The sequence below is a fragment of the Otolemur garnettii genome, unplaced genomic scaffold (genome assembly GCF_000181295.1).
Source record: "Otolemur garnettii isolate 467f Iridium unplaced genomic scaffold, OtoGar3 scaffold00018, whole genome shotgun sequence".
In the NCBI taxonomy this organism is placed as follows: Eukaryota; Metazoa; Chordata; class Mammalia; order Primates; family Galagidae; genus Otolemur; species Otolemur garnettii.
Genome location: NW_003852413.1, coordinates 24,465,015 through 24,482,256, shown reverse-complemented (window position 1 = coordinate 24,482,256; position 17,242 = coordinate 24,465,015). Strand labels below are relative to the sequence as shown.

General features: G+C 41.4%; 1 protein-coding gene across 6 annotated transcripts in view; it reads left to right on the top strand.

Moving 5' to 3' along the window:
- Positions 1–17,242, top strand: part of CDK12 (cyclin dependent kinase 12) — a 104,850-nt gene that overhangs the window by 35,561 nt on the left and 52,047 nt on the right. For all 6 annotated transcript variants that reach the window (XM_023510963.1, XM_012803023.2, XM_023510964.1 and 3 more), the window contains exon 6: positions 6,042–6,231. In XM_023510963.1, the coding sequence (XP_023366731.1) occupies positions 6,042–6,231 (190 nt within the window). The remainder of the gene's footprint in view (positions 1–6,041; positions 6,232–17,242) is intronic.

Sequence of the window (17,242 nt, the reverse complement as noted above, 5' to 3'; positions counted from 1 at the left end):
AAAAAAAAAAAAAAAAAAAAATAGAATCTTGCTCTTGGTCAGGAAGGTCTTGAGCTCCTGAGTTCAAGGGACCCACCTGCCTTAGTTTCCTAGAGTGCTAGGATTACAAGTGTGAGCCACCGTGCCCAGTTACTAGAAAAAAAATTTTTTTTAATTAGCCACCTTTAATCCTACCTACTTGGGAGGCTGAGGCAGGAAGATTGCTTGAGCCCAAGAGTTTGAGATTGCATTGAGCTATGATCATGCCACTATACTCCAGCCCAAGTGACAGAGTAAGAATGAATAAATGAAAGGAAATTTTGGTTATATAGTAGTAGGTAAATTAATAAAGGTTAGATCTTAATAGAATTAAGAATACTAGGTATATTTCTGGATGTGTTTTAACCTTTTCTGATTTTAAAAATAATATGTGCATCTAGTTTCTGTAAGGATGCACAAGAAAATATTAATTGGTTATTTTGGACAGGGTATACTTTTTAGCAACACCTGGTAGCATGTACCTAATCCTAGCTACTTGAGAGGCTATACCATGGCTTTTTGTACTGTTTAGTTTGGCATGTAGGGCTGTGCCCGTAGCTCAGTGGGTAGGGTGCCGACCACATACACTGAGGCTTGTGGGTTCAAATCTGGCCCAGGCCAGCTAAAACAACAATGACAACTGCAATAAGAACAAAAATATAGCCAGGCTTTTTGGCAGTTGCCTGTAGTCCCAGCTACTTGAGAGGCTGAGGCAAGAGAATCATTTGAGCCCAAGAGTTTGAGATTGCTGTGAGCTGTGATGCCATGGCACTCTACCCAGGGGAATAGTCTGAGACTCTGTCTCAAAAAATAAATAAATGTTTGCCATATATTATTTAAATTATTATTTTTTAAATTACAAAATAGAAAGTAAATAGATGAATGGATATGATGCTTGTCCAGTGGAAAAATTGAAACTGTAGGCAAAAGGAAAGAAAATGACAATCAGTACCATCTGAATTACTATCTACTCTCCATAGAAAACTACTGTAGTATTTACGTTTTGGTGTATTTGATTCTAATGCTTTACATCATATGTTTATTTTAACGTGGCTGAGATCAAAGTGTATTTAGTATTATATAACTTATCATGACAAGTTTCTCATATCATTAACATATTTCAATGGCTGGGCATAAAGATAGATGAATCTAAATTTACCAATCCCTGTTAAGCATTTAGTTGCCACATTTTTTGTATTTTCTGTTTTTTGTTTTGGGTAGAGTGCGTGGTATCACAGCTCACAGCAACCTCAAACTCTGCGGCTTAAGTAATTCTCTTGCTTCAGCCTCCCAAGTAGCTGGGATTAAAAGGCATCCAGCACAACGCCTGGCTATTTTTTGGTTGCAGTTGTTATTGTTGTTTAGCAGGCCCGGGCTGGGCTGGAACCCACCAGCCTTGGTGTATGGCGGGCTCTCTACTCACTGAGCTACGGTGCCAAGCCTCTGTTTTTATTTTTTGGAAGCAGAAAAATATGTTGCCTGGTAGAGGGCCATGGCATCATAGCTCACAGCAACCCACTCTTGGGCTTAAGTGATTTTCTTGTGCCAGCCTCCCGAGTAGATGGGACTACAGGCGCCTGCCACATTGCCTGGCTATTTTTTGCTGCAGTTGTCATTGTTGTTTAGTTGGCCTGGGCTGGGTTGAAACCCAGCACCCTTGGTGTATGTGGCTGGCACTGTAACCACTGTACTATGGGAGCCGAGCCAACACCTGGCTATTTTTAGAGATGGGGTCTTGCTTTTTGCTCAGGCAATCCACCCACCTAGGTGTGCCAGAGTGCTAGGATTATAGGTATTTTTATTTCTTATAGATAGAGATGAGGGTCCTGCTGTGTTCTCCAGGCTGGTCTTGAGCTCCTGAGCCCATGTGATACTCCCCAAAGTGCTGGGATTACAGGTGTGATCCACTATGCTAAATACCCCTTTTTGTGTGTGTGAAAGTCTCATTATGTCTCCTATGGAAGAGTGCTGTGGCTTCACAACTAACAGCAACCTAAAATTCCTGGGCTTAAGCAATTCTCTTGCCTCAGCCTCCCAAGTAGCTGGGACTACAGGAACCCACTATAACACCTGGCTATATTTTTTTGTTGTAGTTGTTGTTTAGCAGGCTCCGGGCCGGGTTCCAACCTGCCAGCTCTGGTATATGTGGCTGGCACCCTAACCAGTTAGCTATGGGCGCTGAGCCCAAATGCCACTTTTTAAAAGTATTGTAATAGCACTGCCTTGAGCTTCTGGGTGCATAAATCTTTGCACTATGGATTAATTTCTTAGTGTACCTTGTTAGATGTAGAATTATTTGGGCAAAGAGATTTTCATATTTAATGTTAGATTGCATTTAAGAACTAAACGATAGTAACCTGAGGCAAGAGAATTGCTTAAGCCCAAGAGTTTAAGGTTGCTGTGAGCTGTGACTCAATGGTACTCTGCTGAGGTGACAGTGAGACTCTGTCTCCAAAAAAAAAAGAATGATAGTAACAATTTATTTGCCATTGGTGAGTGCCCATTCATTCCACTGTATCCTCCCCAACATTGAGTATGTCTTTTAAAAAATTGTCATCTGGGCGGCACCTGTGGCTCAAAGGAGTAAGGCGCCAGGGCCATATGCCAGAGGTGGCAAGTTCAAACCCAGCCCTGGCCAAAAAAAAAAAGTTGTCATCTGGCTAGATGTGGTGGTTCACACCTGTAATCTCAACATTTAGGAGGCTGAGACAGGTAGATTGCTTGAGCTCATCAGTTCGAGACCAGCCTGAGCAAGAACAAGACACCGTCTCTTTAAAAAAAAAAAAAAAATAGCTAGGTGTTGTGGCAGACACCTGTAGTCCCAGTTACTTGGAAGGCTGAGGCAAGAGAATTGCTTAAGCCCAGAAGTTTGAGGTTGTGTGAGCTTTGACGCCATGGCACTCTACCGAAGGTGACAAAGTGAGACTCTATCTTAAAAAAGCAAAAAATAATTGTCATCTGGATAGGTTAATTATGATACCATTGTTTTGATTGGATTCTTTATATTACTTTTTTTGTTTGTTTTTGAGATAAGAGTCTCACTCTTTTGCTCTGGTTAGACTGCAGTAGTGTCATTGCTCGTAACAACCTCAAACTCTTGGGCTCACAAGATCCTCTTGCCTCAGCCTCCTAAGTAGCTGGGACCATAAACTCCCACTATATAATACCTGGCTAGTCTTTCTATTTTTAGTAGAGACAGGGTCTCACTCTTGCTCAGGCTAGTCTCAGTGTCCTGAACTCGAGCAATTCACCCTCAGCCTTCCAAAGTGCTAGGATTACAGGCATGAGCCACTGTGCCTGGCCTGGCTTCCTTATATTACTTTTGAGTTTTTTCCATGTTTCATTTACTTTCCCTTTTTTGAGATATCCTTTGTCTGCTTATCTTTTACAGTTTTAATGGTTTTCTTAATAATTTGTATTAGATCTTAGTTAAATCTCTTCAGGATGCTTTTTTGTTTTTGAGTCAGAGTCTCACTCTGTTGCTCAGGCTAGGGTGCAGTGGCATCAGCCTAGCTCAGAGCTCTCAAACTCTGTGTTCAAGAGATCCTCCTACCTCAGCCTCCCAGAGTGCTGAGATTATAGGTGTGAGCCACCATGCCTGGCCAAGATTAAAGAAATATGGAGATGTTTTGTTGGGATTATGAACCTCTTTGAACATCTTAGAAAAGCTCTGCGCATTTTCCTTTTTTCTTCTTTTTTTCTTTTTTTTGAGACTGAGTCTCACTATGTCACCCTTGGTAGAGTGCCCTGGCGTCACAGCTCACAGTACCTCCAACTCTTGGGCTCAAGTGATTCTTTTTTTTTTTTTTTGAGACGGAGCCTCAAGCTATCCCCCTGGGTAGAGTGCCATGGCATCACACTCATAGCAACCTCCAACTCCTGGGCTCAAGCGAGTCTCCTGCCTCAGCCTCCCAAGTAGCTGGGACTACAGGCATCCACCACAACGCCTGGCTATGTTAGATTGCATTTAAGAACTAAACGATAGTAACCTGAGGCAAGAGAATTGCTTAAGCCCAAGAGTTTAAGGTTGCTGTGAGCTGTGATGCCACAGCACTCTACCTCAAGCGTTTCTCTTGCCTCAGCCTCCCAAGTAGCTGGGACTACAGGTGCCTGCTACGGTGCCCAGCTATTTTTTAGTTGCAGTTTGGCTGGGGCTTGGTTTGGACCAGCCACCTTCGGTATAGGGCGCTGGCGCCCTACCCACTGAGCCACAGGTGCCGCCCAGGTATTTTTGTTGTTGTTGCAGTTGTCATTGTTATTTAGTAGGCCTGGGTCAGGTTTGAACCCGGCAGCCTCGGTACATATGGCCAGCACCCCAACCACTGTGCTCTGTGCACCAAGCCCTCTGTACCTTTTCAAAAGAATTCACAGGTGTTTAAAATGTTGTATCCTGGCCAGGTGTGGTGGCTCATGTCTATAATCCCAGCACTTGGGAGGCCAAGGTGGGTAGATTGTCTGAGCTCACAGGTTTGAGACCAGCCTGAGCCAGAGCCAAGACCTTGTCTCTAAAAATATCTGGGCATTGTGGCGGGTGCCTGTAGTCCTAGCTACTTGGGAGGCTGAGGCAAGAGAATTGCTTAAGCCCAGGAGTTTGAGGTTGCTGTGAGCTATGACACAATAGCACTCTAGCAAATTTTGATACTCTGTCTCAAAAAAAGATAACAAAAACACAAAATGTTGTATGCTATTTTTAGAAAGTTCAGAGTCCTTACAGTCTACTGCCTAGAATACAAACCCCTGACTTTATGCTACTGGTATTGCTGGAATTTTAGACTGGATAAATCCTTATATAACTATGTGTAGTATTTCTTTTCTTTTTAATAAGACATAGGTTCTTATTGCCAGGTTTTAGTGTAGGTCTAGTTAATTTCTTTTTTGCCCTACCTGGTTCAAATACCTCAGCTCAAGCAATCCTCTTGTCTCAGCCTCCAAAGTAAGTAGGAGTACAGGCGCATGCCAACAGCACCTGACTATTTTCTCTTTTTTTAAATTTCAACAAATGTTTAACGAAAGGCTGTGGTATAAAGAATACTTGCCTCTAGAAAAGTTTTATATACAAGGTGAGGAACAAAGGTATTTCTTTTAATTACATGTAAGTTTAAGAAAAACATTATTTATGCAGTACTATCACAGTGAAAACGAATTTCCTAAGAACATCCCAGGTACCTAGTGAAATTTTAAGAGGTAAACTGTAAATTCTGACTGTTATTTCTTGTTTCTTACAATATTTGTCTCTATCTTACACCCTAGTGGAAATATTAAGGGGGACACTATAAATTCCGATTGTTGTTTCTTGTGTTATAATATTTGCTTCTATCTTGCCCCCTACCAAATGTGGAAAGACAGTGTGGATTTCAAATAACAACTATGTTGCCCCTGGCATATTATCTGAGTCCTGTAACTAAGGTAATGTGGTCACAGACAATATATAACAAATAGGCATTGTTGTACTACAAATAATACTTAATTTATAACAACAGGCCGCATACTGGATTTGGAATAAGACTTATAATTTTCTAACATTTTTAGGCCAGAAAAATCTAGCGATACAGACTCAGTGCCTGTAGCTCAGTGAGTAGGGCACTGGACACATACACTGAGGCTAGAGGGTTTGAGCCTGGCCTGGGCCTGCTAAACAACAATGACAACTGCAACCAAAAAATAGCCAGGTGTTATGGTGGGCGCCTGTAGTCCCAGCTGCTTGGGAGACTGAGGCAAGAGAATTGCTTAAGCCCAAGAGTTGGAGGTTGCTGTGAGCTGTGAACAGAACTGTACCGAGGGTGACATAGTGAGACTGTGTCTTGGGGAAAAAAAAAAAAGTCTAGTAGTAGTTCCCTGAGGAGTTTAGTCCAGAGAGTCCTAGACTAGGAGTCAGAGGATTAATTCTAATGATAGTTCTGTTATTTATTATTAGGGCAAATTATTCAACTTCTCTTTGTTTTAGTATTTTTATCTATAACATAAGGGGTTATTTCAATATCCTTTTTTTTTCTTGATTTTAATATTTTTTTCATCTTATTTAGGCGCTTTTTACCTTGTGTTTGAGTATATGGACCATGACTTAATGGGATTACTCGAATCTGGTTTGGTGCACTTTTCTGAGGACCATATCAAGTCGTTCATGAAACAGCTAATGGAAGGATTGGATTACTGTCACAAAAAGAATTTCCTGCATCGGGATATTAAGTGTTCTAACATTTTGCTGAACAACAGGTAACATAGAAACCAAATAAAGTTAAGCACTTTATCTTTCTCTGACCCTCTTTGTTTTAGCTAGTTAACTGGTTCATATAGTTAGACCCATTAGTACAGTATTTATACACACATTGCTTCCTTAGTGTTTAGTGAGGCAAAACATGCCCTTTTAGCTGCTCTTGAACCTTTCTCAGTTACTGTCTTTCAGAGTAAACACTGATGTGTAGTTAGTGATTGGCTTTTCTGCTAGGTTTTAATAATATAAACAAACTGGAGCTGGGCGCAGTGGCTCATGCCTGTAATCCTAGCACTAGGAAGGCTGAGGCAGGTGGATTGCTTGAGCTTTACAGGTTTGAGACCAGCCTGAGCCAGAGGGAGACCTCATCTCTAAAAATAGCCAGGCGTTGTGGCAGGTGCCTGTAATCCTAGCTACTTGGGAGGCTGAGGCAAGAGAATCGCTTAAGCCCAAGAGTTTGAGATTGCTGTGAGCTGTGATGCCACACACTCTACTGAGGGTGACAGAGTGAGACTACGTCTCAAAAAAAAAAAAACAAAAAACAAAAGAAACCCCTAGGAATCTGTTGATGAATAGGATTAATTTTTGAGAAGGTTTTATCATTTGCTTTCTTCTTATTTATTTGTCCATACTATATTGTTATAGCAGATGTATTATACACACTTGTCTATGGTAATAGACTTGCCAAGTGATAAAGAACAATTCTGGTACCATTGAAATTAGAGCAATATTTTGGGGTTTTTTGGTTTTTTTTGGAGACAGAGCCTCAAGCCGTCCCCCTGGGTAGAGTGCTGTGGCATCACAGCTCACAGCAACCTCCAACTCCTGGGCTCAAGTGGTTCTCCTGCCTCAGCCTCCCAAGTAGCTGGGACTACAGGCGCCCGCCACAACACCTGGCTATTTTTTGGTTGCAGCCATCGTTGTTTGGCAGGCCCGGGCTGGATTCAAACCCACCAGCTCTGGTGTATGTGGCTAGCACCTTAGCTGCTTGAGCCACAGGCACCAAGCCCGTTATTTTGTTTTTAGGTAATTAAGTTCATATCGATTTTTGTCTAATTTACCTGTTTATTTTTAATTTTTTGTAAAGACAGTCTCACTTTATTGCTGTCCATAGAGTGCTGTGGCGTCACACAGCCTACAGCAACCTCCAGCTCTTGGGCTTAGGCAATTCTTTTATCTCAGCCTCCTGAGTAGCTGGGACTACAGGCACCTGCCACAATGCCCGGCTATTTTTTTGTTGCAGTTCGGCCAGGGCCAGCCAAGTTTGAATTCACCACCTTCGGTATATGGTGCTGGTGCCCTACTCACTGAGCCACAGGCACCGCCCTGATTCACCTACTGTTTTAAACATGTCTATTCATTTTTGTATAACAGACATCTAGTTTGGGATATGAAATAACTAAGACACATTATTTATCTTTATGGAATAAAATGACAAATTATGCAGAGTTGTGTATGACTGTCCCGGTGTTAGCATTAAAAGCCTCACATGGGATGACTGAACACTGTGTGGCTCAGAGTTTAGTAAGGGAGCTAAAGTAATAAATTCATTAAGTAATTATTAAGCTCATTTTTTTTTCCTTGAACTTTGGAGCACCTGGATAGATGCAGTCTAGTGTTATGAGTAGGAATTTATCAGAGCAACTGTAGCTCACAATGAGGCATCACATTTCTTGGCAGAAGAAACTGCATGCACAACAGCATGTAAACATGAAAATAGCATGTCTGGAAAACTGGTTAACAGGTCAGTATTGCTAGAGCAAGAAGAGTGAAGCACATAATGGCAAGAAATGAAGCTGGATAGTTAAGAGGAGCCCATAGGTATATCCCTACCGAGGAGTTTAAACTTTATCTGTAGTTGACTGGGAGCCATTGAAGGGTATTGGTTCAGTTTACTATTTTTTTTAATTACATAAGTAATGCATTATTTTAAGTACCTTTAGGTATACTTAAATACCTTTGTTATGGGACAGAAATGGTGTTTAAAGATTATTCCTTTGTATTGCTATCTCTGTGACACACAGTACCCATTAAAGTTGGAGGTTGATGACTTTACATTCGTAGTAAATAATGTATTAAGAACTTAATGATGGCAGCTATCAGCTTGCATCTTTCTGGCCTACAGTATTAATGTATTTCCTGCTGTTCCCTTTGTTCCTTCATAGGGAAATGTCTCAGGACAAGGAATAATTGCAGTTCTGCTTGGTGTGCTTTCTAGTATATTTCTCTTGGTCTCTCACTTCATAGAGTCAGGAAGCTGATGAGGTTCCAGACCAAATTGAACTCCCTTCACAGGTTGATAAGCAAGATATAGGAATCCCATGGTCTAGCCTAATCCATCCAGCTTCTGCCCTTGCCTACTTATCTCTGTCTACTCAGAGACCTCTGGGTGAGATTGCCTAGGGACAATGATGATGAGTTTTTTTTGTTTTTTTGTTTTTTTTTTGAGATAGAGCCTCAAGCCTCACTGCTCACAGCAACCTCCAACTCCTGGGCTCAAGTGAGTCTTCTGCCTCCGCCTCCCAAGTAGCTGGGACCACAGGTGCCTGCCACAACGCCTGGCTATTTTTTTTCAGTTGCAGTCATCATTGTTGTTTGGCAAGCCTGGGCTGGATTTGAACCCGCCACCTTAGGTATATGTGTCTGGCGCCTTAGCCACTTGAGCCACGGGCGCTGAGCTGATGATGAGTTGTTAACCAGGCAAGGAAGAGAGACGAGAAGGAACAGGGTTGGACTTCATGATGTTCATTATATATATTTTTATTTATTTTATTATTATTATTATTTTTTTTTTGTAGAGACAGTCTCACTTTATTGCCCTTTGTAGAGTGGGTAGAGTGCCAGGGTGTCACACAGCTCATAGCAACCTCCAACTCCTGGGTCTAGGCGATTCTCTTGCCTCAGCCTCCCAAGTATCTGGGATTACAGGCTCCTGCCACAATGCCCAGCCATTTTTTTGTTGCAGTTTGGCCAGGGCTGGGTTTGAACCTGCCACCCTCGGTACGTGGGGCTGGCACCCTACTCACTGAGCCACAGGTGCCGCCCTATTTATTTTTTACTTTTCTAATTTTTTTTTTTTGAGATAGGGTCTTACTATGTTGTCCTTGGTTGAGTGCTGTGGCTTCACAGCTCATAGCAACCTCAAACTCTTGGCCTTAAGCGATTCTCTTGCCTCAGCCTCCAGAGTAGCTGGGACTACAGGTACCCACTTGGGATGCCCAGCTGTTTTTTGTTGCAGTTGTTATTGTTTAGATGGCCCAGGCTCGATTCAAACTTGCCAGCCTGGGTGTACTTAGCTGGTGCCATAACCACTGTGCTACAGGTGCCAAGCCTTTTTAAATTTTTTTGAGACAGAATCTTTGTCGCCCTTGGTAGTGTGCTGTAGCATCATAGCTCATAGCAACCTCAAACAAGTGATTCTCTTGCGTCAGCCTTCCAAGTAGCTGGGACTATAGGCACCAGCCACATTACCCAGCTATTTTTAGAGACAGAAGTCTTGCTTTTGCTTAGGCTGGTCTTCAACCTGTGAGCTCAGGCAATCTACCCATCTCAGCTTCCCAGAGTGCTGAATTATAGGTGTGAGCCCCCGCGCCCGGCTATTTATTTATTTAGAGACAGAGTCTTTGTTACCCTCTGTAGAATACCATGGCATCGTAACAACCTCAAACTCCTGGGCTCAAGTGATCTTCTTGCCTCAGTAAGTAGCTGAGACTACAGGTGCCCACCACAAAACTCGGCTTATTTTTTATTTTATTTTTTTTTGGCTCATTTTTTAGAGATGGGTCTTGCTCTTGCTCAAGCTGGGCTTGAACTTGGTCTCCCAAAGTGCCAGGATCACAGCTGTGAACCACTTGGCCTGGCCCATTATATTTTAGTTACACAGGTATGAATGAGACCAAATCATTTTAGATAGACATAATTAATCTTCTGTTTTAAAAAGTCTCTAAGTTATCACCATATGGTTATAGATTGAAGGTAGAAAGACCTACTAAGAACACCATAAGAAATGGGGAGTGCTTGAAGTAACCCATGCATTGCTAGTATGGACAGGCAGGATGGACATGGTAGGTATCTAGACTTTAGCTAGTTGAGTGAATACTGGGGAATGAATAAGTGAAAGTAATTAACAGATTTCTGATGTAAGAAACTAGCTAGATGGGTGGCAGTATCAGTCAATATAAGGACTACAGAAGGAAAAGGAACATGGGTAAGGTGTTGGGTAAATCCCTTTTGGATTTATCTGTTGCATGTCCAGGGTAGTGTTATCTTATAGGCAGATGGTCATGTGGGAGTTCCAAACTAGCAGTGAAATATGACCTAAGAAAAGGATAAGAAAATTAAAAGTCAGTCAAGATATTAGTATGGAGTATGGGGATGGGCATCACGATTAATAGGAAGTTAGTGATAAGCATGTTTTTCATTTTTATGTTTTATTATAAGGATGGCAGAAATCTGAAAACAAACATATTTTTTTCTCTTTTTGGAGGCAGGTAGGTGTAGAGTATTCTCTCCTAGGCTAGAGTAGAGGGATTGATTAACCTTGGCCAAGGAAGGAGATTGACATACTTTTTCTGTATAGTAGACCCTTGAACAACATAGCTTTGAACTGCATGAGTCTGTTTATATGTGGATTTTTTCCCCAGTCAAATGCTGATGTAAAATACAGTATTTGCAGGACACAAAACTCTCGTTTCAATAGTATAGTTCAGGGGTAGAGAATTTGACTGCAAAACCCATGTAGGGCCAACCTTTCATATATGTACTAAAGGATGACTATAATTGAAGGGAGAGGGGAAAGTAAGGTTTTTAGATACAAGTAATTTTATAGCTAGAGAATACATGTTAAGGAGCTCTTACCTTAACTTTTTTTATAGCTTTATAGCTAGAGAATTCTCTAGCTTTATAGCTAGAGAATACATGTTAAGGAGCTCTTACCTTAACTTTTCTTTTTTTTTTTTAACCAACAATCCTTTATTTAGTGTGAGAGGGTAGGGGACGGATTAAGGCATTAAAGAGAATGCCAGAGGCTCAGCACCCGTAGCACAGTGGTTATGGTGCCATCCACATACACTGAGGGTGGTGGGTTCGAACCCTGGCCTGGGCCAACTAAACAACTGCAACAAAAAAATAGCTGGGCATTGTGGCGGGTGCCTATGGTCCCAGCTACTTGTGAGGCTGAGGCAAGAGAAAAGAAAAGAGAATGGGCAGTGCCTGTGGCTCAAAGGAGTAGGACGCCAGTCCCATATGCCGGAGGTGGCGGGTTCAAACCCAGCCTCGGCCAAAAACTGCAAAAAAAAAAAGAAAGAGAATGCCAGAGGTTTGTAATGACAGCCAAGCAAGATAGAAGTTATTGGGTAAAGGTAAGTAAAAGGACTAACCAGCAACATTCAGGACTTCACTGAGGACGGAAACTGTAAATTTTCTGGTGGTACCAGATGATATAATAATACAATTTTATTTTACTTTATTTTTTTGGCCAGGGCTAGGTTTGAACCCGCCACCTCTGGCATATGGGGCCAGTGCCCTACCTTTTTGAGCCACGAGCACCACCCATAATATGATTTTTGTTCCTGAAGCTTCTGTTGAACTTTCTAGGTAGAGGAGAAAAGGCAAATCCAGAATTTAGGAAATTATGGATTAGATATATCAAAAGGTATAAGTAAAGTACCTTTACCCAATAAAGATATATCAAAAAGTATAGGTAAAGGGAACTGTGAAGACAATAGTTTGGTTAATTGACCAAGAGTCCAGGCCAGGTAGGGAAGGAAGTATGATGTGAAGGAGGGCTGAACTGGGAGGGAATAGAGTCATCAAGTACTTGAGGATCTTGTCAAAAGGCATTTAATCCGTGATTTCAGTGAGGATTTCTTATGTATTCCTATATTCATCTTCTTCCTGTTAGACAGGACATAATGAAAGTGATGGTATTTCTGTTCTATTTTATGTATTGCCAAAATTTATCAGTACTTCTAACTTCATACTATGAAATCTGTTAAATTTGTGAACACTTCCTACAGAAAATGCTTTATCATTCCTGAGTGTCACTGCAGTTGCCTTCAAAGTACTCCCGTAGGGAAACTATACCAGTGCCAGAACCTAGTTCACCCTTCAAAATAATTTTGGAGACTAGGTGCAGTGTCTCATACTTGTAATCCTAGCACTCTGGGAGGCCAAGAAGGGTGGATTGCTTAAAATGAGGAGGTCAAGACCAGCCTCAGCAAGGGTGAAACATCGTCTCCATGCATTGTGGCAGGCACCTGTAGTCCCACCTACTTGGGAGGCTGAGGCAGGAGGATTGCTTGAGCCTAAGAGTGTGAGGTTGCTGTGAGCTGTGATGCCGTGGCATTCAACCTAGGGGCAAGAGAGTGAGACTCTGTCTCAAATGAAAAAAAAATTCTAGAACTGCTGTCGAAGCTGTTGCTATATTACTCTGGATGTTCTGAATATCCTTAAATTGTCTTCCTTTCAATATTTCCAGTTAAGGTTTTCCTAACTCTTTCTCTGTGGATTTTTACTTGGTCTGCTGTGCTTCTCACAGTCAGCTGACGATTTTGATGTACAATTTGACGAATATTTGCAGTGTTTGGGTTAGTTCATTACTAGCCACCCTGACCTCTCTTCATGAGTAATGCTTTCTCTCCTTTTAGAAAAATGTTTTATCCATTTGTACACTGCTGTTTTTTCTTCATGGTATTCCCCCATAAAGTTGAACTAACATGTCCCTGATTTCACTTCCACTCTTGCCATTTTTTTTTTTTTTTTGAGACAGAGTCTCATTGTGTCACCCTTGGTAGTGTGCTGTGACACCATAGCTGACAGCAACCTCAAACTCTTCGGCTTAAATGATTCTCTTTCCTCAGCCTCCCAAGTAGCTAGGACTACAGTTGCCCACCACAAAGCCTGGCTATTTTTTTGTTGCAGTTGTCATTGTTGTTTAGCAGGCCCAGGCCTGCTTCAAACCTGCCAGACTTGTTGTATGTGTCTGGCACCATAACCACTGTGCTATGGGTGCTGAGCCCACTCTTGCCATATTTTACAAGAAAATTTACCAATGTTTGTTTGTTGCTCTAATTCAAACTCCAACATTCTCAGGATGGCACACAAAACCATGCAACGGGCTCGGCGCCTATAGCTCAACCGGCTAAGGCGCCAGCCACGTACACCTAAGGTGGCAGGTTCGAATCCCCAGCCCGGACCTGCCAAACAACAATGACGGCTGCAACCAAAAAATAGCCGGGCGTTGTGGCGGGCGCCTGTGGTCCCAGCTACTTGGGAGGCAGAGGCAGGAGACTCACTTGAGCCCAGGAGTTGGAGGTTGCTGTGAGCTATAATGCCATAGCACTCTACCCAGGGGGACAGCTTGAGGCTCTGTCTCAAAAAAAAAAAAAACCATGCAACGGTAATGAATGCCACTCAGCAAGACACCACCAAACATCGACACAAACACAATTGTGAGACATTGATAATCCAAGGTTATGAAACCTTATTGAGTTTGTGCAGTGCTGCTAAAGTAAGCACACAGTGGCAAGTACATGAATGTAATTGTCAGACCTTTTATCTCACCATGGTCTTTTGGAAGGAGAAGAAGTAGTTGGCTCAGTGCCTATAGTACGGTGGTTAAGGGTGGTGGATTCAAACCCAGCCCTGGCCTGCTAAACAACAGCTAAACAACTGCAACCAAAAATTAGCTGGGCGTTGTGGCAGTCGCCTGTAGTCCCAGCTACTTGGGAGGCTGAGGCAAGAGGATTGCTTAAGCCCAAGAGTTTGAGGTTGCTGTGAGCTATGATGCTACAGCACTCTACTGAGGGCGACATAATAAGACTCTATCTCAAAAAAAAAAAGAAAAGAAAAGAAAAGAAAAGAAGTAATTAATAAGGGCCAGGTGAGGTGGGTTGATTGCTTGAGGTCAGGAGTTCCAGACCAGCCTGACCCAGAGCAAGACCCCGTCTCTAAAAATAGCTGAGTGTTTTGTTGGGCACCTGTAGTCCCAGCTACTTAGGAAGTTGAGGCAAGAGAATCGCTTGAGCCTGAGAGTTTGAGGTTACTATGAGCTATGACGCCAGGGCAGTCTACCAAGGATGACAAAGGGAGACCATGTCTCAAAAAAAATAAAGAAGAGTTAACAAAAGTGCTATCAGTATGTTCGTTGGCAGATTAATTTCATTCAAGAAACATTTAGTTTGTACTTAGTATGAGCCAGGCAGGAAATATGGTAGGTGCTGGTATTATTTAGTTTTAGCCTAATTTCTGTAACTGTATATAGTTGTCATTTTAATTTTCACTCTCAGGGTAAGGATACCAATAAATTTGAGCAGCCCTCTTTGTCTCCATGTAAGTTAACTGTTCCTTTCCTTTTTGATTTTCTCAGAATTTGCTTATAAATTTTCATGATCTTTGGGTAAAGTGCCCAATGCTTAACAATCTTAAGTGTGGATTTAATGTAGAGTTTTGTTACTAGTGGTTATCTTTTTTTTATATATATATAATTTTTGTTTGTTTGTTTTTTAGAGACAGTGTCACTTTATTGCCCTTGGTAGAGTGCTGTGGCGTCACAGCTCACAGCAACCTCCAGCTCTTGGGCTTATCCCTCAGCCTCCTGAGTAGCTGGGACTGCAGGCACCCACCACAGCGCCCAGCTATTTTTTTGTTGCAGTTTGGCCAGGGTCGGGTTTGAACCTGCCACCTTTGGTATATGGGACTGGCGCCCTTAGTGGTTATCTTTTTAAAATCTTGTCCCATTGCTCATACTTTGGGGAATAGCTCTTAGCATAATTTCTTTTCTCTACTACAGGTTGAATATCTTTATGCTTGGGACAAGAAACCTTTCGGATTTTGGATTTTGAAATATTTGCATTATATTTACTGGTTGAGCATCCCAAATCTGAAAACTGAAATCTGAAATGTTCCAGTGAATATTCCCTTTGAGGGTCATGTTGGCACTCAAATAGATTCCGATTTTACTTGAGACAGAGTTAAAAAAAAAAAAAAAAAAAGGATGGGGGTTGGAGGATCTTCTGATTTGAATGTTCAACCTGTCTCTTACTTTTTTTTTTTGAGACAGAGTTTTACTTTGTTGCCCTTAGTAGAGTGATTTGACATCACAGCTCACAGCAACCTCTAACTCCTGGGCTTAGGCGATTCTCTTCCCTTAGCCTCCCGAGTAGCTGGCACTATAGGTGCCTGCCATGATGCCCAGCTATTTTTTTTGTTGCAGTTTGGGCGAGGGTCGAACCCACCACCCTTGGTATGTGGGGCCTGTGCCCTACCCACTGAGCCACAGGTGCCGCCTGCCTCTTACTTTTCTAACTCATCTGAGCTATCAGGCTCCTAAAATATCACCAGTCCCCTACAAAAGAGTGAGCTGACCTTTCTTTTCCCAAGAGGTAGTATGGCCATAAATGTGATTAAATAGACTGCACAAATTTAGATAAATGTGATTAATCCAAAATAGTTAATAAATCTTTTAAAAATAGTTTCCCAAAATTTTGTATTACAATTTCTTAAAATATTCTTCACATCACTGTCCAAAATAGAACACTGAGTGTAGTGCAACGAGGTTGGGATTTCTTTCTTTCTTTTTTTTTTTTTTTTTTTGAGTCACAGTTTTAAGCTGTCCTCCTGTGTAGAGTGCTGTGGTGTCATAGCTCATAGCAACCTCCAACTCAGGCTCAAGCCATGCTCTTGCCTGAGTTTTTCTATTTTTGCTAGAGGTAGGGATCTCACTTTTGCTCAGGCTGATCTTAAACTAAGGAGCTCATCAGTCAACCCACCTCGGCCTCCCAGAGTGTTAGGATTACAGGCATGAGCCACTGCACCCGAGGTCAGGATTTCTTTAAGCCTAAGGGAATGATTCTCAAAGTATAGTCTTCAGACCAGCTCCATTGGCATCCCATGTGAGCTTATTACTAGCACATTCATGGGTCATGACTTACTGAGTCAACATTTCTGAGAGTGGGGCCTGAGAAACTGTTTTAACAAGCTCTCCAGGTGAAAGTTTGAGAACCCTGTTAAGGTTAATGATCTATGTCGGTAGCACGGGAGTTAGTGGCAGTATGTTAGTAGGAAGGACCTCATTCATCATAAAAATTGTTTGCTAAGATCACAGCTGTAATCCCTATTTGAGAAAATCTATTATTACCACATTTTTTTTTTAATTTTTTTGTTGTTGCACTTTGGCCAGGGCTGGGTTTGAACTCACCACCTTTGGTATATGGGGCTGACACCCTACTCACTGAGCTGCAGGCACCACCCATAACCACATTGTTATTAGGGTTTGCTTTTTATTATGGAAAATGTCAAAAGTATATGAATATTGAGATGCTAATATAGTTTGTAATTAATACATATACAATTAACATTTCACTATCTTTTTTATATTTCTACTTGAGTTTTTTTTAATTTTAGCTCCTTATCAGCCAACTTACAACTTGAGTTATTTTAAAATAAATGCAGACACCACTGAATTTCACTCTAAATACTCTGACAGAATTAATTATTGCCTAGTATCTTTTAGTATCCAGTCCATGTTATTTATTTTTCAGTTATCTCAAAAATGTTTTTGCACTTAGGTTGTTCAAATCAGAATCAATCAAGGATTATAAGCTGGATTTGTTAGTCCTGTTAAATCTCTCTTAATCTAAAACAGCCTATTCTTTTTCCCCCTTCAATCAGTATTTAACTTATTAGTAGGTTTTAGACACTATTGTTTGTTGTTTATCAAGAAATAAAAGAAATATTTAGTTAAGTAGTCAAATCCAAAAATGTAATCATAGTTTTTTAAAAAGTCTAAGGCATTTTTTAATTAATTGAAATAGTTAAAAGAGGCTTAATGAGGGAAAGTGACCAGTAAGAGAAGAACTAGGAGAGCAGAAGTTAAAATTTATTGGACAGTGTGACGGCACCTGCTTGTAGTCCCAGCTATTTGGAAAGCTGAGGCAGGAGGATCAGTTTAGCCTAGGAAGTTGAGATCATCCTGGGCAGCTTAGTGAGACTCTGTCTTTTTTTTTTTTTTTT